Source organism: Anarhichas minor, unplaced genomic scaffold (assembly GCF_050575085.1).
Source record: "Anarhichas minor isolate MPS153535 unplaced genomic scaffold, ASM5057508v1 ptg000009l, whole genome shotgun sequence".
Taxonomy (NCBI): domain Eukaryota; kingdom Metazoa; phylum Chordata; class Actinopteri; order Perciformes; family Anarhichadidae; genus Anarhichas; species Anarhichas minor.
In genome coordinates, this window is record NW_027466455.1 from 5,259,138 (window position 1) to 5,286,529 (window position 27,392).

General features: G+C 42.6%; 1 protein-coding gene across 1 annotated transcript in view; it reads right to left on the reverse strand.

Moving 5' to 3' along the window:
- Positions 1 to 26,894, reverse strand: part of ank2b (ankyrin 2b, neuronal) — a 78,865-nt gene extending 51,971 nt beyond the window's left edge. Inside the window, exons 1-10 of the mRNA XM_076086871.1 lie at positions 26,754 to 26,894; positions 17,801 to 17,902; positions 10,016 to 10,114; positions 9,008 to 9,106; positions 8,701 to 8,799; positions 7,504 to 7,689; positions 3,455 to 3,478; positions 1,838 to 1,846; positions 1,134 to 1,232; positions 124 to 222 (exon numbers count right to left, since the gene is read on the reverse strand). Coding sequence (XP_075942986.1) covers positions 124 to 222; positions 1,134 to 1,232; positions 1,838 to 1,846; positions 3,455 to 3,478; positions 7,504 to 7,689; positions 8,701 to 8,799; positions 9,008 to 9,106; positions 10,016 to 10,114; positions 17,801 to 17,902; positions 26,754 to 26,894 — 957 coding nt within the window. The remainder of the gene's footprint in view (positions 1 to 123; positions 223 to 1,133; positions 1,233 to 1,837; positions 1,847 to 3,454; positions 3,479 to 7,503; positions 7,690 to 8,700; positions 8,800 to 9,007; positions 9,107 to 10,015; positions 10,115 to 17,800; positions 17,903 to 26,753) is intronic.
- Positions 26,895 to 27,392: the final 498 nt, after the last annotated feature.

Sequence of the window (27,392 nt, forward strand, 5' to 3'; positions counted from 1 at the left end):
TACAAATATCATTTTTCCTTTTTTTACCAAGTTTTTTTGTCTGTTGAGGTCAATGGCTTACCTTGGGCTAACCCTTCATAACTAATATGACAATACTATAGTTCGGCTTCGCACGATACTCACCCTTGTTTTAGCATCAATCTCAGAGCCACGGTCCAGTAACAGGCCAACCATGTTAGTGTTGCCACGCTTGGACGCCACATGTAGAGGAGTAATCCCATTCTACAGAGAGAAAAAGGACTTTTAGTTACAGGCATTTGTTAAGACACATTAAAAATATTTGTTAAAAGGTTACTAATATGGAAATTGCATCTACGCTCATATATTTGTATATGAGGGATGAATATTAGTGTAGTTATATTTGAGAATAAAATCATATATAAAACAATCACCATTAGAATCAAATAAGTTCAAACGTAATTTAACAATTGATGAACCTGAATTTATAATTTAGCCTCTAATTTAAAGGTAATGTGATTTTTACTTCTTGCATCAATTAACTGACTAATCAACTGAGACTCTTAAATATATTTTATTTTAAAATAAAAATGCATTTGCATTGAAATGTTATCTTGTGCTTTTCAATTCTATGTTAAGTTGCTATTCACTGTTTGCTTGTTTCCTTGAAATACTGTCACTCTACACTGACACTGTAAAATACTTTTTCTCAGCAATACTTGAACCAGTCCAGTCTGAAAGTGTCTCAAACTGGAAGCTGCATGCCTCAGACAGACAGAGGACGAGTGCATTCTCTCAAACCTTTTAACCACATACGATTTAAAATCTCTGCAGCCTCCATGTTAGCCACACAAGATATCCCACGAGGCTTAGAGTGCAAGGTGAGAAAAAAAAGAAGCTATTTTTAGCCATACTGCTCGCATGGCTGAAAATAGCACATCTGAATTTGTTTTCTGGATGATATTAAAGGGACAAAAAAAACACTGAAAGGCTAGAAATTAAATTCAAGAGACGAACCCGCAAACTACAAAGAGGCAAATGCTATAGGTTTCCAAAATCACAGATTTGCTAGAAATTAAACCCAATACTTTGCAGAAGTGTTCCAGTGAAATGATACTGTATTTCCATGCCCTTATCAGGCCCAAAAAACGGGGCTTATTAGTGAGGAACCCTACCCTCGCCGTGAAGTCCACTGCTGCCCCTCGGTTCAGCAGAAGTGTGGCCACATTGACGTTGCCATAGTGGGCAGCGATATGAAGGGGGGTGAATCCACTCTGGAAGACAGACAGGAAAGAGTAAAACACACAGGGAGGGGGACAAAGGTCACACATTAGCCTTTACTTCATGTCCTTGAACTTTGAGTCATGACTCTTGATCTTTAGTCTTCCCAGCATGCAGCAGTCGCATCAAGCATCACAGGTGAACAAAAACTAAACTGAGAGCAAAGAAAATGAAATAAAAAGTCACAGGAAAAAGTAAAAATCCGTTCTTAAAAATGTTCAAGTCAGAATCTGTAGCACCCATACACACAACCCCAAAACACACTCGGAAATGTCTCTTCATGCAGGTTATCAAACACAGAAAGAAAAGTAAAAGTAGGCCTTTCCGAGGCTGCAAAATACGATTGGAAATGAAAACAACAAAAAGTGAAGCAGAACAAATAGATGTAGAGTATACAGAGTCATCAAGATGGACAAACAATATTAGCTCCCCAAACAAGCTCCCCAAACAACACCAAATGATAGTGATAGTAAAATCATACCAAAGTGCACTATGTCAACTGTACGTCATAGAAGTAATAGAGTTAGCAATGAGAAATATATGAGAAAAGTTAGAGATTGCAGAGCAGGTTGGAGTAGTTGTGAGATTCTTGCCTTACCTTGCCATTCTGTAAGTGTGGTCCGATTTAATGTGAAAAAGTTGTTTACAAAAGTGTGAAGAATACAGTGACTAACGTGATGGTTTAAAAACTTTACACAGTCAGAAGCTTAGAATGGTGCAAATGAAGGTAGCACGGGTGCAACATGCTATACAATGCCAAGTCTTTGGCTAAGAAGGTGAGACCTTTAGAGCTTTACAAGTTTCCCATTTCATAATTCATTAGTATTGTTGTAGTGGTAAAGAGAGAAAGTCATATGCCAGTAATTTGGAGATCTACATACAAGCATGCATTTAAAATACTTGAACAGGAAGTTTCATGTTTAGAGGACCAGGATTGATAATATTAAAATTAAATGATTTAATCAATTTAAATGTTTCTATTTGTGTGCATTAAGGATTTTAGAAAAACTAACATTTGCATATTACTTAACATGTTTGAAAATCCAAAATGACTGCCACAATGGATATTAGCATGAAAATAAAAAGCCAAACACTGCCATATTGACTTTGCGTGAACTGCATCATTTTCAATTTTTAAAATTGCAGACAATATGCAATCTAACAATTTTAACCATACAAGTTTAATTTGAATTATATCCAGTTTTTAGCTAATAGTGTTATTATGGAAATATCTTCTCTTGCGTCCTGTATAATACTTGTCAAAGTGAGGAAATGGACATTTCAATTATAGATTTTAAGAAAATGTTAGCATTTTCAGGATTTATACAGACTGCACATTGTCAGCTCAATGGAAAATGAAAACAGAGATACATTTTACTTTGAATTGTAATATTATCTTGGCAATGTTATGCTTTGTAGTACAGTGAAAATTATTGATCAATAAACTTTTTGCTGTGTCAGTGGCCTATTTATAAATTTTGAATATGAAAATACAAATCAGAGTTTTAGCATTTTTAAGGGCACACAAATGGGAAATTTAATTTTACTTTTTTTAAATGATTTAATTTTTATTTTGTCAGCACTGGACTTCCATACTTAAGGTAGTATATTGTATGCTATAGTTCAACCAATACTGTTTTAAACTAAGCAGGTCATAGTGCATCCCTAGAAATCATGCAACACAACACGAACAGACAAAATTACAAGACAGACTTGCGGACAATATACATTTATAGCTGTTCACAAAGATGCATCAGCACAGTATTCATCAAATCAAAACCTTGCAGGATAGAAATGTGATCAATAAAAACAAATCAATAAACCTTACATCTGATGTTGTTTAGAGGTGTTCGTTAATGTATTGTGGGTGTCAGATATGAAACAAAAGGGTCGTCCTGACTGGTGACAAAGAAAGTTTAAACTGGGGATAAAACAATGAAAATGCTCACAGAGAATGAATAAACAATCTAAAGCTGAAAATTAAAGATTTGCTGACAGTGCGAGCGCAGGACACACGGCAGTAGCTTGGCCATTCGGCCGTGCATGTTAACCTCTTATTATACCAAACCAACAGAAACTGTAAAATAAACCAAATGCTCTTTATATACACCATGCAGTGAAGTGAAATAAAATAAATGGTGGAGGGAAAGAACAGTGAAATAAGAAAATGGAACGGTAAAGTGAAGCTGTGGAGATCAAAGGAGCATGTGTATACCTCAGTAGTCCTATTGACCATCATCTGAAGCAGCAGGAATGAGGGAGGGAAAGATCAGTTCAGTTAGGATGGTTGAACACATTACTGCACTGTAACACAGCTGTGCTGAAATGAAGCTGGCAAGCGACGTGGCTGGTGTGGCTCACTTCCCTTTCGTGTGCTCTACATGTCTTGTTGACACGGAGGTGATATGTCAAAGCTTAAGGTCTTGTGGAGATGCAGCTAATGAATGTTTCCATTTTCAATTATTTGGTCATGATTGTTTGGTCCAACATTTTTTAAGAATAGTGCAAAATGCTTATTTGCAATATAGTTGTAATAAGTAGAATTTATTGAACAGTGTTTTTGGGAACATTGACAAACCAATATTTAGCCTGTTTGATTCAAACGCTAGTGCGGTTCGTTTGGGAAGTTGTGAACTCAGTGATCATACTCTGGAGTGGACCAAAACGGCCACCTTTGTCACAGCTCTGCCCCTTCTCTCCTGTCTTCTTATTTCTCACTCACCTCACTCACCTATCAGCTCATTCAGTGCACCTGTCTGCCTCCCTCATCATCAGCCTAACTCCCTTCACCTGCCTCTACCAGCCACTATATCAGAGGTAGGACAGCCAGGACGAGGCTGCCGCACCGCACTAGGTTTTCAGGTTCCGAATCGCGGGCGCTTCCCGTTGGCGCCAGACGCGCGCCGCGAGCGCACCCCGTCGTCAGGTCCGTAAATCCTCGGAACAGGCCGCGGGGCAACAACTCAGGGGTGGCGGGGGTAGAGGCGAGGCAACGCAATCCGACCGAAAAGGCCCAGACTAGAGGTTTGAACGCGGGCGCCCGAAGACGCTCGCGCGCCTCGGAGGGTTGGATCCCCCGCTCGGCTATAGACGAGACTGGTTACTAGTTTCTTCGTGGAGACAAAGGTACCGTTGGAAAAGCTGGTGTCGGTGACAACAGACGGTGCTCCCGCGATGACGGGCCGGCATGCAGGCTTCATTGCGCAATGCAAAGGTGACCCAGAATTCCCAACATGTCTACATTACCACTGCATCATTCACCAGCAGGCGCTGTGTGCAAATGTAACCGGCTTTAATCATGTGATGATACAAACATATCAGAGATGTGATACCTCTGACTTTCAAATGTTGAAACAGATTAACAGAAATAAAAGTTGCATGTTTAAATATGTATGTGTAGCTATACCACCATTGTTGTGGAAATCATTCTTAATAATTATTGTGAGGAATAATTAACTGACATGTGATCAAACAGTCTCTTCACATATATTATTATTAATAAAAGGTGATCTGTGCAACTTTGTTATTCAGGAAGTTTGTATCAAATAAGTAGCCCTTCGTACTACTCGGTACCCTTGAAGTAGCTCTCAGTTTAAAAAAGGTTGGTGACCCCTGCACTATATAAACCCCTGCCTCTCAGTCACTCACTGCCAGATCATTGTCATGTCTACCCGCCTGTTTGGCTCTCCCTGTCTGCCTGTCTGCCCAGCCTCGGTTCTGCTGGATTTTTCCCCTCGTCTCTTGTCTCGTCCGTGGATTCACTGTGTTCCTGTAAGTTTCATGTTCTGATTTAAGTGTTCATTAAATTCCCGCTTCACTCTACTTCTGGTCTGCGTTTGAGTCCTCCATCATGCCCCGTCACAACCTTTCCCAAGCTGTGTTGAACCGTTTCCAAGCGAATCCTAGTGTGGTTCAACTGCAGTGAAAACCTAAACTGATCCAATTGAGGGAAGTGAACTAAAATGCAGGTGATTAAATGACTACAATTGATTAACATGAGTGGATAGGCCTGACTTGGACAGAAGTCCAATGTTTGTTTGAAATCCAGGCTGAAGAGAACCGACAGAATATTCTAAATAAAGTCCACAGAAATAGTGACGTATATAAAGTCATTTCTGATGAACTGGAGGAGAAAGGATTCATGCGCACAGTAAATAAAGTAAGACTCCTTCGTAAACACCCCCCAGCGTATCGATTTTACTCTGATCCGCACCAGCCAACTGGACTATAGCTTGTGAAATTGCCCTTAATTGATTGAAACAGGATTTTTTGACAGGAAAGGTTTCTTTTTCAATATGATTATTAGTTTATTGAACTGACATGTAAGCAGACAGTTCAGATGGCAGTCACTGTACTGGTTTTTGAATAGAACTGTGCTGTGTGTGACAGAAATATGTGTTCCATATTTACATACTGTATGTGTTTGTGACTGTACATGCTGTTTATAGCTGTTCTCCTCTGGGCTTTTCCTAATGAGTCTTATTGAGCAGGGAGGCATCACAACAGCTGAACCACATATGGAATTATACTAAACGCATGCATGTTCCCTGAGTTGCCTCCACAGTGTTTTGTTACATAACATAATTGGTGCCTTGTTGAAATATACGGTAGCGACTGTAGAAGCAATACCGAACATTCAGGAAGATGCATAAACGACTGAGTTGTGCAGTAAATCATCTCCACTCGAGCCACGTCACTTAAAGCCACTATCAGAGAAACACTTTGTTCCTACATCAACAGGTAACTGACTTCCCACCAATACCGGATTGACCCCAGATTGACCCCACCCATTGGTTGCATGCAGCCTTGATTAACACCACCATGCAACCTGCAGACAGTGGCACACTCCATGCAGTGGACAGTGCTACACTTAGACACCGGTGCAGCGAGGTAGGAGGGGGGTGATGGGGGAAGTGTGTGAGAGGTGGCATTTAAAGAGAGAAAGGAAAAAGAGGGAGAGACCCAGTTAGTGGCAGGACCAGAGACACTGAACGAGAGAGAAAGCGAGAGATGCACAGACACACAGATGGAAACACAAACACTCTATACACAGGAATACAGCTTCATGGCAAAAGTACATCACGACAAGTTAGTGGTCTGCTATCATACACTAAATCATATTCATAAAATTGGAGGATTTACACCTGCTGTGATTGTTATCTGATTGTTGCACCGCTAAAAGCTACTGTTTCGGTCAGTAACATGATTCAGTTTAGTCAGATCGGCTTGAAGTTTCTGTGTTAAAGACGTGTTCGTACATGTACTGAACACGTCTTGACTCTTAGTTGGCAGTTACAGTTAAGTCTCATGCCTTTGTTGACCTCCACCTCAGACTCCTCCCTATAGGTTTTATGATGCTACAACAACATCTAGCTACATCTGCCTTTGCTCTTTATGGTCATTATCAATCACAAGAGGTCACCCTCTCTGCTCTCGTGTATCCTTTCTCATGGCTCCTCAGAGATCCCTCCTTGTTCCTCAGAACAGAAATAAGAGCTTTGAGATGGCGATCAAGGACATCTCAAATAAGAGACTTAGGAGGTACCTAATGTTGAGTAATGCTGTACTGAACTAACTTATCCACAATGACATGGAAAATGATACCATGATGGTGGCCTATCGAGACTGGCATACATTCCTGTGACTTCTAAGTTTTGGTTTTCCTGTTAACTCTCATTCCTGATGACACATCGGGACCCATAGGATTCCCATTTAGATGTAGCGCCAACTGGGTGAAACAGAGCAAATGTACTGTGGGTAGAATTATAGTCATCTATGGAGACAAAAATATTATAACACAAGAAGATATCTTAACATTTCAAATGTAAATCTTTTTCATGGGCTTAAATATCATAATTGGACACAAACACAAAAAAGCCCCTGTGTTTCAGAACAGCTTTGCCTTATATAGAAACATCCCCCTGTATTTAAAACTATCATAACCATACGTAGAAACACACATCACATATGTAGAAACCTCATCATTGAGGCTTCTAACGTCATCAGCAGCAGTAATGTCATTACTACAGCTCAGCCTACACATGAGACGTCCACAGTACTGGAATGTAATCACCTATGTAATTGTATGCTGTCAGCTTTCCACCTACTCATCTATCAAAATCCACCACAGCCTCATATTTCATATATTTAATAAAAGTCCTCATGACCACGGTATGGACACATTGGCACAAACAAATAGCACCACATTAGCTTGACTTCCACACATGCCAACCTACCCCAACTCAAATGATGCTATGGGCTTACCTTGGACTGGACATCAGCATTGTGGTCGTTCTGGAGGAGCAGGGCGGCTGACTTGGTGTCGTCCTTGCGTGCAGCAATGTGCAAGGCAGGCAGGCGGACCTTGCCTTTAGTATCATTCTCCAGTAGGACAGAAACCACCTGGTTGTGGCCCTGTTGGAGGGCGATGGCCAGAGGGGTGAAGCCATCCTGGGTGAAAGAAGACAAGTTAAGTTTAGCTCCATCTCATTTAGTAAGGACTCTAAAAGATCATCTCCAAAATTCTGACTTGTTTGGATGAAAGACATTCAATGAGTGCTGAAGCAGTAAATTCTCAACAAAAATTTGGTTTTCAAATAATGGCCAAATCTCAAATAATAGGAAGAACAGAAAAAGTCACTAATCAAGGCCGGGTAAAAAACGATAAAGAGGTTGTAATTACAGGTCCTGTCCTTTAACGGTTGATATGTTTAATTCACAATAATGTCCATTTCCCCAGCATTGATTCCATCAGGCAATCACAGCCATGTGATTGCCATTCTGCGTTGTTCTCACTTCATCTTTTTAACAGAAAATTCTGTTTTAATTCTTTAATTATTACCATTTATTTTTACTCTGAAGCTTTTCCTATCACTGCTAAGCTTCCATCAATAAAACTCAACACTTCCTCCATATACTGCAAACTGGAAGCCTACTAGGACAAGAAGGGACTGTACTGGTTGAACCATGGTTAATTCTCAATATGAAACCTCTGTGCAGGAAGACTCACTCATGTCAATGTTCGGCAGTCAGTGAGTCAACCACTTTGGTCAGGACTTAAATGTCTTGACCAATACTAAATGGATTGCCATGACATTTTGTACGGACATTTGTAATCCCCAGAGGATGAATCCAAATGACTTTGATCTCCTGGTGGTGATTCGGCCGACCACTCATGAGCCATGACATTTTGTCATTCGTCGTCATGATTCCCAGAGGAAGTGTGCTAATGACTTGGTGGTCCCATAACGTTTCCACTGGTGCTACTAGCATGCTGACATTTTTCAGGGTGGAATGTCTCAACATCTCCAGGATGAATGCCACAAAATTTTAATCGAACTGCCGATCCTCTGATTGAAGGACGACCCTGCTCTCCACTTAGCAACAGTCGCCAGACTATGTGTGAAGTCATAGTCTGATGTTGTCTGATGTTGTCATCTTAAATACACACACTCCTCTCACCTCAGTCGCAGTGCTCTGGTTGCCTCCATTCTCAAGCAGGTATCGCACCACATCCATGTGATTCTCCTGGGCAGCCATGTACAGAGGAGTGAATCCATTCTACAGCACACAAGCAAATACAAGAGGTTACCAATAAACTACAGGTCATGAACATACACAGTATTTACTCAACCAGATGCAGCCAAAAATAAAACCACTGCTCTCTAGCATGATATTAATGATGAGTAATACAGGAGATGATATTGCCATTGCCTCTCAAGAGGGTAGCAGAATTAAACGACTTCAGCAGCAGAGTACAGAAGCTCACCTGAGACTGTGAATTGATGTCAGCTCCTCGTTTGACCAGGATCTTTACTACTTCAGCCTGACCAGCTAGGGAGGATATGTGAAGTGCTGTGTTTCCTTTCTGGATTAATAGAAAATATAAAAGGACAATGAGGAGAAGCATTTCCTTGCACTCAGTAGTGTGCAGATATCCGCCAGGTGTGTCTCCTCCTCCCCTTCCAAAAAGGTGGATTTCACTAAAGTGTTGCTCCCCGCTTCGTTACAGTCAAGATGGCAGCGAAGAACAAAGAACAAAAGTGTGATCTTTTTAGTGGAGTTTAACATATTGGGTATGGGATTATGCCGCAGATGCTCAGGTTCAAAATGAGACCAAACTTTTCTATGGAAGTCCTTGTTTTAGACAAAATGTGGCCTGCAACAGATTGGGTAAGGCTTGTTTTTAGACTATCCAATTACCTGAAAAGCCTTTTGCTACTGAAGCAGTTGTTGGTCACTTGTGGCCCCTACTGGCCGGTTAACAACAGCCAATGATGGTATAAAACAGTTAATAAAAAATGTTGCAAAAATCACGAGAGGTCCTTTAGCATACATTGTGTGCTCATTTATGAGTGTATCAGGCTGATAGGTCCAGTAGTATAAGAGATTAGCTTTGAAAAAACAGATCCACACTCACAAACGACCGAAAACCGTACGCCTGCAGAGACAATATACTAGTCTAATATGTTATGATGTTCAGCATTAAAGAATTCAATGTCTGCAGGGCAGCTAAAAGTTGAGTATGAAAATAACACAGATAGGTGACAAAGTAAGAATATAAAAAACAACAGTAGTAAGGTGTTGTTTCACCACAAGCCTCCAGAGCAGCTTCAGGACCCCTTAGCATAGATTATGCTCTCTACAAATCTATTAGCTGCCTTGCAACTCTACTACATCACGAAGGTTCTAGAAGCAGCTATTTTGCGAGGACACGTGGATAAATCCTGCTTTTGAGGAACTGAAGTCTGCTCAGTTTGGAGCTGAGATGACCTACCTTTGTGGCCGAATCCACTCCGGCACCTTGCTCCAAAAGCTCCTGGACCAGATCAACATGGCCCTCCTTGGCTGCAAGGTGCAGTGCATTGAGACCATTCTGGAAAGAGATGAGGGAGGAAAGGTCAGGCCCAAATTTGAACAACCTAACACCAACAATGACTAAAGACAGGTCCAAATGGAAAGAGAAGGGATTACCTCCTCCAACAGGTCCATAACTAACTGAGACTGCCTTTTTTTCTCGGTTTCTTAATTTTGAATGTGTGGCTGTCCCTCACTCTTACATGTGGAGGGACAGACTGAAATATCAAAGCTTTGGCAATCAAAGTTGGGTCAGATGTTGTTCCGTAATATGCTTGCGTGGAGCAGAGCCAGTCCATGGAATGAAGATATAAATAGGTGTGTGTGTGAGTGTGTCTGTGTGTGTGTGTGTGTGTTTGTTTGGTGGTCAACCAAACATCCTCTTATTTTCCATGATACCTTGTTGATCCCTTCTACTCAAATATCAATTCCTTTGGTATTGATTGGCAATTGGTAGAGAAAATAAATGAATATGGGGGTTGGTTCTTAAATACCAAACTAGCTAGAAACACATTTCAAAAAATCTTATAGAAGCTAGAAGATCTGATATATTTCAAATTACAGATAATACTGACAAATTAATGTCCCTTAACTTGACACATACGTTATTAATATCTGTATAGCGCTCTTCGGTGTCATGTGCTGGTTGGTTGGCAGGGAAGAGGTGGGATGGGCTTGCTAGGAAAGGACAAGGTGAAAAAAATAAGCTTGATAACTAAGAGATTACCACCTGAATGTTTGAGCTCAAATGGTTTTGTAATAAACCGACTGAAGTCCAAATTACAAGGGGCTAATAAGGCCTATCCTTTACAATACGGTTTGTTTTATGTACACATCCAGCAGACCTGGAGCCACATTACTTTTTTATTAGGAGTAGCATTTCTGTGCACCTGATGATATAAGCTAAATATTCACTGTCCTTTTAGCTCTTGTTTGCTCCCCACCAACTCACGGAGATAAATATCTGTCTCTCTGCTTAATGCTCCGCCTGTTTCCCCAGCTAACTGCTTTGTCTGTCTGGCGTTTGCTTCTGGTCAGATATTGCACATCAATTTTGCATTAAACAAGCTTCCCTTGTCTGCTAAAAACAAGGTAATTGAGAATCAAAACAATGAGCTAAACCAGGCTGAATGGCTCTGGGAGGAACTTTGGCGGTGTATATTCATTTTCTGGAAGGTTTTTACTATGAGCATTCCATAGTCATTTGATCCATTGTTAATTGATTGATTAGTGCAGCTTTATTAGTAGAATGAAAATGAAGACAACAGCCTCCTGTTGTCTTTGAGGTCTTTAAGCAAAAGAATGGCGCTGAATGCAGGGTTGTTCCCTATAGTTTGCCCTTCTCTTCTAAGATCCAGCACTGATTAAATAAACCTTTCAGTAACACTAGCATTAGGGTGCTGCATAAAAACAGTCGATAAGTAATTTCCTCTGTGACTGCCAAACTAACCCTCATCACACAGGCCCCTGAGGCCGATGGTCCCACCGGACTCCTGGGGTCCCGACAGAGGCTTCCTGTGGGGTACCAAGAGAGTTTTGGCTCATCCTAGAATCATCTCACTATGCTTCAGTTTTCTCTGCCCAGATGTAACCCACAGCTGGCTGTAGGCATCTGCTCAGTAACAGCAGAAAATGTATAGCTAAGTCCTGCTTTTTTTTTTTGAACAGCTGACATGTTAATGCACCTGCCTGCCTCCTGCTGGCCTCGTATCACCCGGCATTTAGCCAATGTGTTGGTACAACTGCTGTATCTAAAATGCTAGTTCAAAGTACAGAAAAGTGACCTCTTTATTGTGTTTATTGCTGGTACTCTGTGGTTTGGGCTTAATATTTTGAATGGAAATGTTCAGAAGCGCTACAACATGACTGTGTTCTCTGGCCTTGTTAGTTTTAAATATGATTTTGCAGCCATGTTTCCCGAAGAATTATATTGAAATTTTGTAAATTATGCACCTCATGATTTACATCCAATGCCGAGGAAGTAGTGTGCCCTTTATGTATTGAAGTGCAAACCAAGGGTGTGAAGATGCAGGTGATGGATGGGCAAGCAGTGGGCCTGACATAATATGTTTCAATCTTCTTGCTTGGCCTTGGAACTTGATAACCATGTCCGGTTGTCCAATCAGCGTTGACTCTAAATGGGGATGTCATCCTCAGATAGGTACATTAATGAAAAATAGTGGGTCCAAAAGATAAAGCATCAAAGTAACTAAATGAAAAAAGCATGTAAAGAAAATGTAGGACAACTGTGGGACACCAGGGGAGACCATGACTTCCAACCCCCACCCCAGGGTTTCTGTTCAGTTCTTCATTCCAGAACAATCATTCAACAGTCTGTTTGAAGTAGCACCTGTCACTGTTCTACCAGAAAAGACCAAACAACTATTTTTCAGCTGTGACTACGGCAGAGATGTCTTTTGTCCCAAAGGACAACAACAGTCAGAGGGATTTGAATGAAAAAAGTTCTCCCCATTTGGTCAGGGAAGGACTTTTAATCACCCGTGTATAGAATATCTATCTATAAGCCATGTCTAATGTACTTCATGTCTATAACTACATGTCTAATTAATGGATGGATAATGGTTCGATCTGTATGCAAAGTCATGATATGTTTTCTGTTTTTCTTTCTTTAATATGGAACACAGCCATTATAAACAAGCAACCTTCAATTCTGCCATAAGTCTCTGGGGCCCTATTCATCGCTGTACACCCCCTCCCCCATGCCCTCCATTCCCCTCCAGGAAGCCACTAACCCCTTTATCATTCTCCATGCCCTGAAAGCCCACTCGTCCATCCATAAAATCTGTTACCTCATTCTGTCAGCCCACATGAACACAATCACTTAGGAGATGTTTCCCAATTATCTGTTTGATCTATTACACAAGCATTTTTAAAGCAATGCAAATGTTATGTGGTGAAAATCTAATTTGGCAGTGCTGGAGTTGTCTCAGGGGAGGGAGGTGCTTATAATCAGTAAATACCACCTCATCAGTGCAGTATGTTATTGAGCTATAATCAGCTTCAGAGAACACTAAAACACTGATGCCCATTAGCCACTCAGGGGATGTTTTCAGGGAAATGGAAAAGATTATCAACAATCTGCTCAAAACTACTCTATTATTTTTGAACAACATGATATCAAAAATAATTCTCAGCTTTTTTGCAATGTTAGGTGGTCTTTACTATGTCTTCCATAACTGATAGGAGGAATAATATTACTGCATTCTCATTTCAACCATGGGAAATGCAGTAATAGTATTCCTTATGGCTAGCTGGCTAAGCCATTGAACCAACACAACATCTGATGTATTATCTGCCTAAATATAACCGTTATAGGTAACATGGTAGCTATAGTAAAGAGTTACCTACTTGCACAACCAGCAGAAGAGTTTATGTCCACCTGATATATGTAAGTCCAATAATCACTCTCCTTTTAGCTCTGGTATGGTCTCCACCAACCCCTGAGAAATAAATGGAAATCTGGTATATGGTAGAAATTTTGAGCTACAAAAAGTTGTAACTTTCAATCTTTTGAGACTTGTCTGCTTCTAGAAGGTTTATAAATGTATAGATATTGGTGGAATCGCCACCTTATCGTGGTGGAGGAGTTTGAGTGGCTCAGTGATCCTGGGAGCTATGTTGTCCGGGGCATTAGCCCCTGGTAGGGTCTCCCAAGGCAAACAGGTTTCAGGGGAGAGCCCAGACTAAGAGCGGTTCAAAACAACCCCTATGATAGTTAGCCCACGGACTTTAGCCACCTAGCCCGGACCAGGGAAACCGGGGCACCCTCCCGGAGCCAGACCCAGGAGGGGAGCTCGTAGGCGAGCGTCTGGTGGCCGGGCCTTTTCCCATGGGGCCCAGTCGGGCTCAGCCCGAATAAACACCATGGAGCAGCCACCCTGTGGACCCACCACCCGCAGGGACAAGCATCGGGGTCGGGTGCTATGCAGACCGGGCGGCGGGTCGGGCGGGAGGCCTGGGCATGCCGATCGCCGGCGGCATAGACTAGCTCTAGGGACGTGGAACGTCACCTCGCTAGCGGGGAAAGAGCCGGAGCTGGTGCAGGAGGTGGAGCGATACCAGCTAGAAATAGTTGGACTCACCTCCACACACAGCGTTGGCTCTGGAACCAAGCTCCTGGAGAGGGGTTAGACTTTGTCCTTTTCCGGAGTTGCCCAGGGTGAGAGGCACCGGGCGGGAGTGGGGATACTCACGAGCCCCCGGCTGAGCGCCGCTATGTTGGAGTTCTCCCCGGAGAACGAGAGGGTCGCCTCCATGCGCCTACGGGTTGCGGGGAGCAAGGCTCTGACTGTGGTTTGTGCTTATGCACCAAACAGCAGTTCGGAGTATCCGGCCTTCTTGGAGTCGGTGGGAGGGGTCCTGGAAAGGGCGCCGCCTACCGACTCCATAGTGTTCCTGGGGTACTTCAACGCTCACGTGGGCAATGACGGAGAAACCTGGCGGGGGGTGATTGGGAGGAACGGCTTGCCCGATCTGAACCCGAATGGTGTTTCGTTATTGGACTTCTGTGCTTGCCATGGTTTGGCCATAACGAACACTATGTTCAAACATAAGGTGGCTCATAAGTGTACCTGGTACCAGAACACCTTAGGCTGGAGATCAATGATCGACTTTGTAATCGTATCATTTGATTTGCGGCCATATGTCTTGGACACTCGGGTGAAGAGAGGAGCAGAGCTGTCAACTGATCACCACCTGGTGGTGAGTTGGATCAGATGGCAGGGGAACCGGTTGGAAAGACCCGGTAAACCCAAACGTGTAGTGAGGGTAAACTGGGAACGTCTGGCGGAGGACCCTGTCCGGGAGGTCTTTAACTCCCACATCCGGAAGAACTTCTCACACATCCCGAGGGAGGTTGGGGACACGGAATCCGAGTGGACCATGTTCAAAGCCTCTATTGTGGACGCGGCCGCTAGGAGCTGTGGCCGGAAGGTCATCGGTGCCTGTCGTGGCGGCAACCCGAGAACCCGGTGGTGGACACCGGAGGTGAGGGAAGCTGTCAAGCTGAAGAAGGAGACCTTCAAGGCCTGGTTGGCCCAGGGGTCTCCTGAAGCAGCTGACAGGTACCGGCAGGCCAGAAGGGCTGCAGCTGCGGTGGTTGCGAATGCTAAAACTCGGGCATGGGAGGAGTTCGGGGAGGCCATGGAGAAGGACTTTCGGTTGGCCTCAAGGAGGTTCTGGCAAACCATCTGACGGCTCAGGAAGGGAAAGCAGGGCTTACCCCAGGCTGTTCTCAGCAGGGGGGGGGGAACTGCTAACCCGGACGGAGGACATCGTCGGGCGGTGGAAAGAGCACTTTGAGGAACTCCTAAACCCGACCAACATGTCCTCTGCAGAGGAGGCAGCGCCTGAGGACCTAGGGGGAGGCTCACCCATATCCCTGGCAGAGGTCGCTGAGGTAGTTAAAAAGCTCCTTGGTGGCAAGGCGCCGGGGGTGGATGAGATCCGCCCTGAGATGCTGAAGGCGCTGGACATAGTTGGGCTGTCCTGGCTGACACGCCTCTTCAATGTCGCATGGGGGTCGGGATCAGTGCCCATGGAATGGCAGACCGGGGTGGTGGTTCCCATCTTCAAAAAGGGGGACCGGAGAGTGTGCTCGAATTATCGGGGTATCACATTACTCAGCCTCCTGGGGAAGGCTTATGACAGGGTGCTGGAAAGGAGGCTCCGACCGCTTGTCGAACCTCAGATTCAAGAGGAGCAGTGCGGATTCCGTCCCGGCCGTGGAACAGTGGACCAGCTCTTTACCCTCGCAAGACTACTGGAGGGGCTCTGGGAGTTTGCCCAACCAGTCTAGATGTGCTTTGTGGACTTGGAGAAGGCTTTCGACCGGGACCCTCGGGGGGTCTTGTGGGGGGTGCGGTGGAAAATGGATGGGATGGATGGAAAAAGCACATTGTGACACAAGTGTCATGGCCAGGCCGTGCCTCCTGCTTGTCCCGTGTGTGTATCTTATGGGCAGGGCTTCGACCTGGTCTCCTCCCGGCTTCCTAATTACAACTCACCTCACCTGCCCAGTCAAACCAGCTGCACTCCATCAACTCATCAACCCAACAGTATATCTACCCCGGTTCTTCATCCACTCTTCGCCAGATCGTTGTTTACAGCTCACGTGGTAGCTAGTAGTTCTTGGCCGCTCTGTTTGAAGTTAATTCAGAGTTTTCCTCAAGTGTTGTTTCAGCGCTTTAACCCTGTCTCTCTGTTCCTGCAGTTTTTCCATCCTCCCGGTTCCCCAGTCTGCCTGCCCTGCCCTACCTCCTCCTGCCTGGATTCCACCCTCACCCTCCCTGGACTTTCCCCGCGGTGCTCTGGTCATTCCCCCCCTTGGTTTCCTGTAAATAAACCTTTCACCTATAATCCCTGGTCCGTGCCTGCATTTGGGTCCACACTCACAGCCCGTGACAACAAGAAGTATGAGTACCATTATTATACTGTATGTGGAAAGGAAATGAATTAATCCAATGCTATATATAAAAAGGCATTCAAAAACAACTATCTCAATTACTAACTAGATGGTGTCTATTTCCTGTTGACATCATACTTTGATGAGTGACAATTACTGTGATTCATTTTTAAACATATTAAACCTAGCTCAAAAATATCTTGACGGTGCCAACATCAGTTGATAACAAAAAATGTCTTCACATACCACAGAGCCACCAGCTAATCTTAAATTTCCACTCCATGTGACTTTTGTTTACCGGGCTGGTCATCATGGCTGCATCAGGTTTCATTGGCCCCCTCGTCTATGCTGGAATGCTAATGGGCTTAGAGGACGCTAGATAACTAGGCCTAAATAAAGAAACTCCCAGATGAAACACAGTCCTCTCCGCTACTGAAATGTAGAACCATTTTTGTATGATAATAATGCAAAGATTAGTGGTGGACAGCATGAGCACATTAGCTCTTTGAATAATACATTCTGTGGATTATATGATAAGCACCATTGGACTCACTTAACAGGATAAAATGTATCAAATGACTATGTAACGTTAAAGGTATCGCTTGTATTGACAAACCCAGACTCAACTCTGTAGTTCCCCTCAGCTCTTGCTCAGAGCCTTTTAGCCTTTTTAGCTCACTGTTTTGGCGTGTCAGCCTGCAAACACTCTTATCAGCCTGGTTTCCAGCAGCTGTTTTCAGTTATAAAGCTCTGATAAACCCACTGTTCACCACCTGATGAGCACAAAACAGCAAATGCATGTTTAAAGACTAGCTGGCGAACATTGTGGAACATTTAGCAGCTAAAAAGTCAGTTTTCTTTAGGTAAACATAAACACAACTCCAAATGAGTTATAATGTTGCTCTGTGTCTGCTGAATGTGTACAGGCAACAGTTTGCTCACATGTTGGCCATAACAACTTCACAGGTGATAAGTGGCCTACAATCACTTACTACAGCTGTAAGGAAATAACAACCGCCTCAACCAAACTGTGCTGGAAAATTTCAGTAATTGAAGTTGGCAGCAAGCTGTTTTACCTGTGCTTGGTGTCTGAACAGTATAACAATGCTGTGGTTCATCCACATTATTCCAACAGTCGATAACAATCCATTTAGGTAGCTCAGTAAATAATCCCTATCAAGAAGCATTCATGTAAGAACTCCTAAATTAAATCACAATGAATACTAATATTACCCCTGTGCTTGTCCGGCTGTAAGTCATGTTATGTGATATGTCTCCTACCTGATTGCAGGTGCTGATGTCCACTCCCCCTTTGAGATATTCCAAAACCTTGTCGATGTTCCCTGCTCTTGCCGCTCGCAGGAAACTGGTGTTGCTGTCCGACTGTAAGAGACACAGGAGAAATATATTTTCATAAAATCAGACATAATTTCCAAAGCACATATAAATTTCCTCTTTGGCTGTCGATGACGAATAGTTATCACATAATTCTTAATGAGTCACATTCTTTCTCAATTAATGGACTAAAAAACCCAACTCACAATCTAACTCCACAAACTCTTCAGCTGTTTAGCACTGGGCCATGGTTAGCTGAAGCCTCCAGGAGAGGGGACTGAATTACAGTCTAAGTTTGGTCAAAACTCTGTTTCAGTTACGTTAGTGCAGACGGGACGTGGAACAACTGAGTATCAGAGAGAGCGCACTAAATTCAGTGTCAGAGTTTGAGACAACATTTTGTTTGCAAGCATTGGTCAGTTGGAAAATGTTTGTACCGCTTGATTGTTTGTTAATCCTCATGTCATGATCTTTATTGAAAACGAATATTTTTTTCCTGATTGTAATATTGATGTCTTACTTTGTCTGTTTTCAAAAGTGTATTGTTTTAAATTATTTGTTTTATTTTGTCAACCTGCACTTCATCCAACACTGGGGGCCTGTGCCCAGGGACTACAGGGGGAAAGTAGCTTTAAGCTAGGTGCAATAAATATATTGAACTCTACTGTTAAAACCGATGGGGGAAAATACACTCTATTTATGCTCACCATTCAAGGATTACCACTGATACCAAAATGATGTTGACCATAGCATTTTCCATCTGACAATGTACTGGAGTGTTTCAAAGCTCTATGGTGTCCCACAAGGATCCATTCTTGGACCTCATCTGTTTAATCTTTTTGCTCCCACTTGACACCATCATCTGCAAACATAGTATCAGTTATTATAGCTATGCAGATGATTTGCTCTCTCCTTTTTCATTGCAGTTTCATTGCTCTATTTTACCTCACATTGTTCCGTTTTTTAAAAGTATATAACTACACAAACTCATGCTAGTGGACTAGCTAGATGCGGTTGTGCAGGTGACACGTGGCATTACACAGTCCTGTCACATTGTCCCACTGATCCACAGGTGGCAGTATGATGTAGAAATGCAGCAATGTGCCAACAAAAGCAGTGAAGAAGATAGCAAGATGGTAACCACGGAAGTAAACAATGCTAGATTTCAGATACTTAAAAAATCTGGAAGGAAATGCATTCAACACATCTGTTAGCGCTGACTGATATGCACAATGGGTTTTGGTGAGTGAACACCACATTTAACTGCATTTTGTTGTACTGGTAGTTACTGTGTGACATTGAATTGTACATTGACAGTTAAGTTCCATCTAATCTGAAGACTGTTTGGAACTCATCACTCCATAAAGTGGTTTTAGTTGGTTTGGTGCTCTAAAATATTTTGACATTGTGCTCTAAAAATAAACTGGAACATAATTATATGTATGCACGCTTATGCAATTAACATGCTTTCATTTTCTTTAAAGAACTAAAGTCTAAACTGGCATTGAGCAGAATCCCACAATAAATCGTTAGCAACGATTAATGTGCATCCATAATTAGACATATACGGTTTCCTTAGTGGACAATGATATTTATGGTCAAGGTTTGGGAAGGACATGTCGCCTGTTTGTTTTTGGAGGCTGAGTGAGCTGCAGTTGGAAACAGACCAGGACTGTAAGGAGGCAGAATGATTCAGCATTTTCTTCTTGGCACCGTCACTAAATTCTGGCTCACATACAGCATGCTCAAAGCTCCCAGCTCTCTGTTCCTCCTGTGGAAAAACACTGTGTGATGCTTATTTTTGCTGCATTCAAACTGCGCTATTCCTTCCAGGAGGAGGTCAGAGGTCAGTTTCAGAAATACTGTAGCACCACACTGGAGGTATGGGGACTCACTGTCCTGCTCATGGACAGTTCAGGGGATGTCCTGTTTATTTCTTTTGCTAAGGAATGGTCTTTCATTGGCTGTAAAGGTCACAGTTTGCATCAAATTTTCATTAGCAGGCTCTTTCAGAGTTTCATTTGTCCTTCCCTTCATCACAGTCTGTCACTCAGTCCCTTACAGCAGCACCCTGCACACAGTTTCACACGTAGAATGCAAAGATCAGAGGAAACAATGCAGCCCTGATGATGCATAAAATGAGCAGTGACACCGCAGCACTGATGTCTTCTTCAAACAATCACAAATAATCCTGGTCGTATGGTTCCGACTGACCTGCAGTCAGCTGTTGTCTGGCTGCTGCAGAGAACTGCATTGCATCACTCAGACACACGACTGCTGGAGCTTTCTGCAACAGCGCCGCTATCACCTTAAAGGACCATACTAATGCTTCTCCATGTTTCAATCCACAGTCTACACATAATACGAATAACATTACAGACAGCTTCAATGAAAACGTCTAAAGTCAACTTGCAGAGACTTGAAGCAAGTTTAAGATAGATGGTGCGGTTTTATACAAATGTGTGTGTGTGGGGGGGGGGGGGGGGCATTGCAAGTCTATGTATCACTTAGTCAACACAGTTTCTCTGCTGGAAGGGCACCCTAGCATCACGTTTTCTCTGCTGGAAGGGCACCCTAGAGATCCCTGCATCACATTTTCATCACACTTCTCCACTGGAAGGGCACCCTATAGAGCATCAGCATAGGCATCCAAGCGGGCACTTTTGTTAGCCTGGAAAGACTTATTTATACAGCCTCATGCATGTTCTTACAGGGTTACTATTGTTTTCTAGCAGCAATGCACAAAGCAGCCATTTTCACAATCAAGCCGGTCTGATAATATCCTCACATTCCCTCCAGAGCTGCAGAGTCACATTATGCAAGACCTTGCCCTCATCATCGTTCTCCAACTGGCGGGTTGCTATAGTGACACTGAGACCAACAGGACTCTCAGACAAGTGGGGCTTTTGCATGGATGATACTTAACATTGCAGAGAAAGGGAGAATTGTGGCAGTCAGCTTCCAACAGAAATAGTTTCATAACTCCTGGTTATAAGGAGCTTAGTCAGTGTTTTTGATGGGTAAATGTTTTGAATGTGCTGTGCATATCAGAAGAAAAGAAAACACTGTAAGAGGCCTACAGCTACATGAAGGTCATGTTTGGGGTGAGTCTGCAATGAATAGGGACCTTAGCCAGGCATGGTCAGTGCTTTCCTGCTTCTTTCACCACAGTTAGTACATTTTAGAATTCTGTTAGGTACTTGAATACACAGAAAATATAACCAAACTGAATAATGTGTATCTTTTAGTATTATGTGTCCTTTCTATAACAACATGTTCCTGCTCATAGACCATTACTTCATGACTTAATCAAACCTCCCAAGCATGACAAAGCCCACATTCACATTACATCAAACATTCATTTAAAGAAGTCACTGTCTTCATCTGAGGAGCGCTAGGAGCTTCATCAATAATAAAAAACAACCTCCCCCACCTCTGCACACATGATGTGAGAGACCAGTGCCCAGGCTGGGGGCATCATTGCCCCTCCCAGTTTCCACGGTGACAAGCACTGCCCTCTCTGGAGGTAACCATGACAGCAAGGCACTGTCTATCAGCAGAGCTAGCAAAACAAGCACAGATTACATGAAGGACATTACTTCCTTTAGAACTGTCTATCAACACAGCCGTACGATAGGGCATCATTCACATGTGAGACATACTGGATCTTCATGTTTGAGTGATCCAAGAAAAGAAATACAGAGGAAAACACACACACACAGACACACACGCACACACTACTCTGGTGTTAACACATTAATTATGTTGAGTGAGTAGCTCCCATGCTAACACTTCAAGTGTCTCACTTGTGGAGGCCTATGACTTAACATTTGTATGCTAATGTTTTAGCATGGCTCCAACTAACACCTGTGTTGTTGACACAAATAGTTGATGTCATCACTGGCATGCTTAAGATATCACTGTGATAGCAGAGATTTTCCACTTGCTTCAAGAAAGACATTGTCATCCCTGTACCTAAATAGTTTGCAGTGTCCGGTCTAAATGGCTACCGCCCCATGGCACTCACCCCCTTTCTGATGAAATTATTTGAGAAACTAGTACTCCAGCACAAAAAAGAAGTACATCATTGGTACCCATCTACCGAGCATCAGTGATATTCGTGACAAAACGTGCCTGCTGAGAGCCCAAAGGATATTAAAAGACAAAACCCATAAAGATACAGAAGTTCCGGGTGTTGTGCACTAGATTACTGAGAAGCTTCTTCCCTCAGGCGGTGAGACTCCATCATAAAAAAGCTTTGTTTTGCTTTTCTTATGTAGCATACAACATGGACTACAACTGCATTTACAACAGATGAACCTTGAACCTTAACTGTATATCTCTATTAGTCATATAGAATTTCAAGATTGCATCAATTACCATGAGAATACAATACCAGCACATAAACTAAAACAAGCCAATAGATTAAACTCAAGGTCCACTTATTATCTTAAAGTTAAAAGTGTATTAGTAACTATGGCAGTGTATAATTAGGTAGCATATGCTAAAGTATTAGCATGGACCACTGGAGCCATGCTGCAGAGTGGAACACGTGCAGCTAAAGAGACATGTATGTTTCTCAGTAGTTGGTGGAGAGAAGAACAGAGCTAATAGGTGAGTGAATATTCGAGTCAGTGGCCTGAAACACAACAAACACACAAACTCATATGGAATAATAATGTTGCTCTGTGTTGGCTTGATGTCTAAATGGAAAGTTGTTTGCTACCACATGAACTTTAGGCAAAACAACTTCCTTATTGTGTATCTGTCAGCTTGTTTTAGAGTTCTTCTGCCCTCAAGTGGCTAAAAAATGATTACTGTAGCTGTTACAGCTATTAACTTTTATGGGAGGGTGCTTATTATGTCCACCAATAACTAAATGCATGACCATTAAACTGCTCTTTACTATACCACTATACTACCAATACCATATATTGAACCTAACCTAAATCCAGCTAAACATTTCTATCCTTAAGAATAGCTTAAAGAGGACATTTGACCAACATAAGCACAAGAGTAAGAATATGCTCACACATGAATTGCCCTTGTTTATTTGATTGAAGCAGGACATTGTATTCCTAGCTGTCCGCACAGAATAACAGCATCTCTGTATACTAGCAACTGCACCTCTCCCGTTGGTGCTGGCTCTGTTTGTGTGTGTTTCTGATATTAAAAGCTCCTTTGGGTTGCGTTGCACACATTAGTCCATGAACACACCCAGCGTTTATGAGATGACAACAGCACGTCAGTCAGTGCAACTAATAATAATCATTATATACACAAAACCCCACATTTAGCAAAATAAAAAGCTGTTTTTCTTTTATAGTTGGAGGTGTGAGGTTTTCACCCCAAAGCGATACCAACGATATAATCAAATAGTACAGACCATTCATGCAGAGTATAAATAACTTGTTCTAATTAATTATCCTCAAGCTGACATAACTGGAACTACAGTAGGTCCTGATATATACACCACATTCATCTTCCCTGTTTCCATTCCCTTCATTACCATTATGATCAACAGCAGCACAGAGCTTTGGAAGACATCTTGGAAATGGTCCAGGCAATCAGAACAAACAGTGCATCAGTGCAGGACCCGGGGGGCTGTTTGTTTAGATGTAAATGCATAAGGCTGAGGGAGCATCCATGTAATGCTTTTTTAGTATTCAACTGCACCAAAATAATGAATGAATGAATACTAATATTTATTTAGTATGAAGGATATTCAATAGGGAAGTATTACGTGATTGCGGTGAAAATGGCAATTATAACTTCATACTATGTCATATGTCATTTGCTGTTGAGCAGAATCATCTAAACTGAATGTTTAGTTTAAATGATGTATGCTATTGGATGAATAGATTAATTCCCTTTTCCAATACATGCTTGAGGATTACCTTTGTAATGTTTGACTAAAATAAAAATTCTTTATATTAGTCCTGCAGCATTATATTTATTAATTTCCCACTAAACATTTGCATATTTGCTACAGCTCATAATTAGGAGGACATGACTTTAAAGATCCACACGACTAGTTTGTCAGTCTGAATGGTCAAGGATCATGGGTCAAACCGTAGAGCTCTCCAGAATAGACCATGTCTAACAACCAATACAAACATCCACTCAGAGAGACCGCCTCACTGTTGCCACACTGTTTCACTGACTCTTCTCTTTCTCTTATCTTCTCTCTTTCATCCTTTGAGATAATAGAAGCTCAGCTGGAACCTGTGCAGCCAGGTCGCTGCAGGCTGTCAGGTCAATGTCTCCTGCTACAAACAGGCCAATTACAGCCGTCTGGACCCTCCTGTGCCAGTTGCTGGGCTTCATCAGGCAAAATATACACTACAACGTTTTGGGTTGTTTTCTCGACCCGTTCTCTTTCCAACTCGTCACATACTGAAGCTTGGTCAGGACCCTTGGCATCTCCTCCTGGTTAGCCCAGAGCATCAAACTATAATTATCCACTGTCCCAATAAACATGTGGTTAACCAACAAACTAAAACAGTTTTAGGCAATAAAACCACCTTGTTAGATTTGGGAAAAAACATCATAATTGGGCTTGAAATAAGTGCTTAAACTAAGTCACATGTAAACAACGTAACATGAGGATGGAAAACATGGCACAAACATCACTAACGTGACTTCAAAATAACATTGGTCACGACACCGGTTCCCTGGTTTATTTGAACCATCCCAGTCACAACCCACCTGCCCTGTGAGGGTTTTGTCACTCATCATACTACATCACCTCCAGAATCGACTACTGCAACAGTATTCTTCATGGCACATCATCCAAAATCCTAAATAAACTCCAGTACATCCAGAACTCTGCTGCTCGCCTGCTCACCAGCACCCGCTCCCGTGATCACACTCCCTGAGCATTTTCTCTGAGCATGTACTAATGACGCGGATGGGGTTTACATTGTAGTTACTTGAAAGCCTGGTGCATCTCATACAGATGCCAAAGGGTTCCTTTAGGGTTCCTTTAGGGTTCCTCGGTATCAGACGGCGAGGGCCGTTACAAATGCTGGCCTACTACAAGTTGGTGGCATGAGGTATGAGAACATTTTGACAGTAGATGTTAAGGGTAAGCAAAAGAAGTCTGATGTTTTGACCATATGAGCACAAGACCTAAGACCTTTAGTTTACAATTGCCCTTATGTATATTGTATGTATATTGTACATCATATTTGTATTTTACCCATATTAACCAGGATATTGCCACTGAGATTTAAAATCTCTTTAAGACTAACAGGTAGGTTTGCGTGTTTTAGCTGGTTGGCTACGAATCATAAGAATCGTCATTGCTGCTGATCATTTTAGAATGCATACCAAGTGTTTACATTGATTTCTTGTCTTCCAGGAGGAATTTGGCGAGAAACAGGTAATTTAACACGCTTTTTTTACATTTGTATATTAACACATCCAGAAGACACAACATTAGCAGTCATTTGGAGTCATGTCTGAGTCCAACATTCACTTTCTTGTTAGTTCTGGTTTGGTGAAAAATATCTGTCCCTTCAGCTGCTAAATGCGTTGAAATAAACTCAAGAGCTGTATAAAATCCCTACTACGCACTGATATTAAGCAGATCTCAGTGTGTAGTGTGTTCAAACAGGAAAATTGAGAAGTCCAGAAACCAAAAATATTGCAGACTAAATACAGTACGATGCAATGCACAAAGGATATGAAAGAGCAGCTCACATGGGGAAAACAATGTGTGGGTGCTAGGTGGTGGTAAAACCGCTCCAAAAAACTCTTGGACGACAACAAATAAGTATTAAATCTTAAGAAAAACATTTGTGAAGTTACATTTTCAGTAGCTTTCAAAGTTGCAGTTTGAATTACAGCCGACATCACACGTAGTGTATCATTTCCTGTTCATATAAAATGTATGGTTATATAAAACAGTATATAAAGTTGTTTTTGCTTGAGACAAAAGTTGGATGACTTTAACATGCAAAGCCACCGGTATGACGTTTGAATACTTATGAAGCCAGGTATTTGTCACGATCATCCTGGCACTGTTTCAAAGACAATATATCCAAACTACTGATGCCCTTTAATAATGCACTGAAATGTGTCTGGAACCTACACTTTGAACTCATACATGAGCTGACCAGGCTTTGTGTTCAACAAGAACCGCCCCTATCTATGATTCAAACACTTTCTTTTCAATTAGACTACTGCCAAATAGTTTGAGATACAACTTTGCAACTCGGGGATATCGGAAAAAAAGTTCCAGCATCTTAAAGTCAGGGGACAACTGCCACAAAAAAATCACTTAACTCAAGAAACCTCTTTTAAAAACAAACAAAATGTTGTCGCCCCACTGATATATATTCTTACAGAATACATCAGCAGTACTTTTTGTCTTGTATTCCCAGCAGCAGCCGCGGCATGCTGCTAAAGTCATTACATTGCTTTTCAAATTAGCCACCAGAGTCCACACGCTGCTGTGCAGGATAACTTTAGGAGCAAAAATGTCACACTGGACTTTAAAGGGTGAGGAGAGCAATAATAACTCATCCCACCCCACGTACACACAAATGCACACACAAGCTCCTCAAACACCTTCATGTATCTCCTGCTAACACCTTTTGCAAGACACCAGTCAGTACTGATTTCGAAGTCAGAACAATAAGCCCTAAAGCAGTTTACACATGCTTTCAATGAAAACAGAAAAATGATGCATGCAAGTTGAGCATCTTGTCAGTGACAGATGCAAAAAACAGTCCTGTCATTAAGATTATGCCCAAAATAAAAATACCTGCGGCTTTAAAAGTACAAGCTGACACTAACTTCTAGGTTTCTGCTTTAAAAAAGTAAATCAAAACTTTCTTGTCTGTAAAGTCATCTAAAAAGAGCACTTCAGGGGCGCCCTAGTGTGGGCTCTTACCAGTGTCAGTGGAGGCTGCTCAGGAAAGTGCTCCACACAGTAGTAGTGTGGCAAAGCATTCTGGTCCAGGTAAGACTGGCTCACGGCAGTCCTCAGGCCCTTGTGCGAGCCACACACCTTACACATGGCCGCGTTGCCCATGCTGCAAGGTTTACAAGTCTATCCCATGCGAAGGTAAAGGAATCCAAGTAAGTGCATTTAATCACTCTGATAATCCACTCCGTGCTCCCCTCCCCCTAAAAACCTACAGGTTACCATCCAGGGGGGGCGACCCCCTCAGTCCCTGCCCAATCTCACTTCCCTTCGGCCTCAGCGGCGCTCCTGTCCCTGTCGCACCGCCACCTCCAGCAGAGTGCTAGCCCTTACTCATTGCTAATTCTTACTCTCTGACCATTGACCAACACCCCCCTAACCCGGCTATTTTTACACCCACCAGCCGAGCTATGCAAGTAGAGAGAAAGAGAGCGGAGAGAGGGTGGTCGGCATGCCAACACAGGAGGGGGCATCGCAGACACATTGAGCATGGACTGACATGTGGCCTATATGTGAAAATGATTTGTGACGATATGCAGTCAAAATCAAGCACTTTATTGCTGCTGCTGATTGGCATGTAAGTGTGAGGCTCCTTTAAGTTTAAAT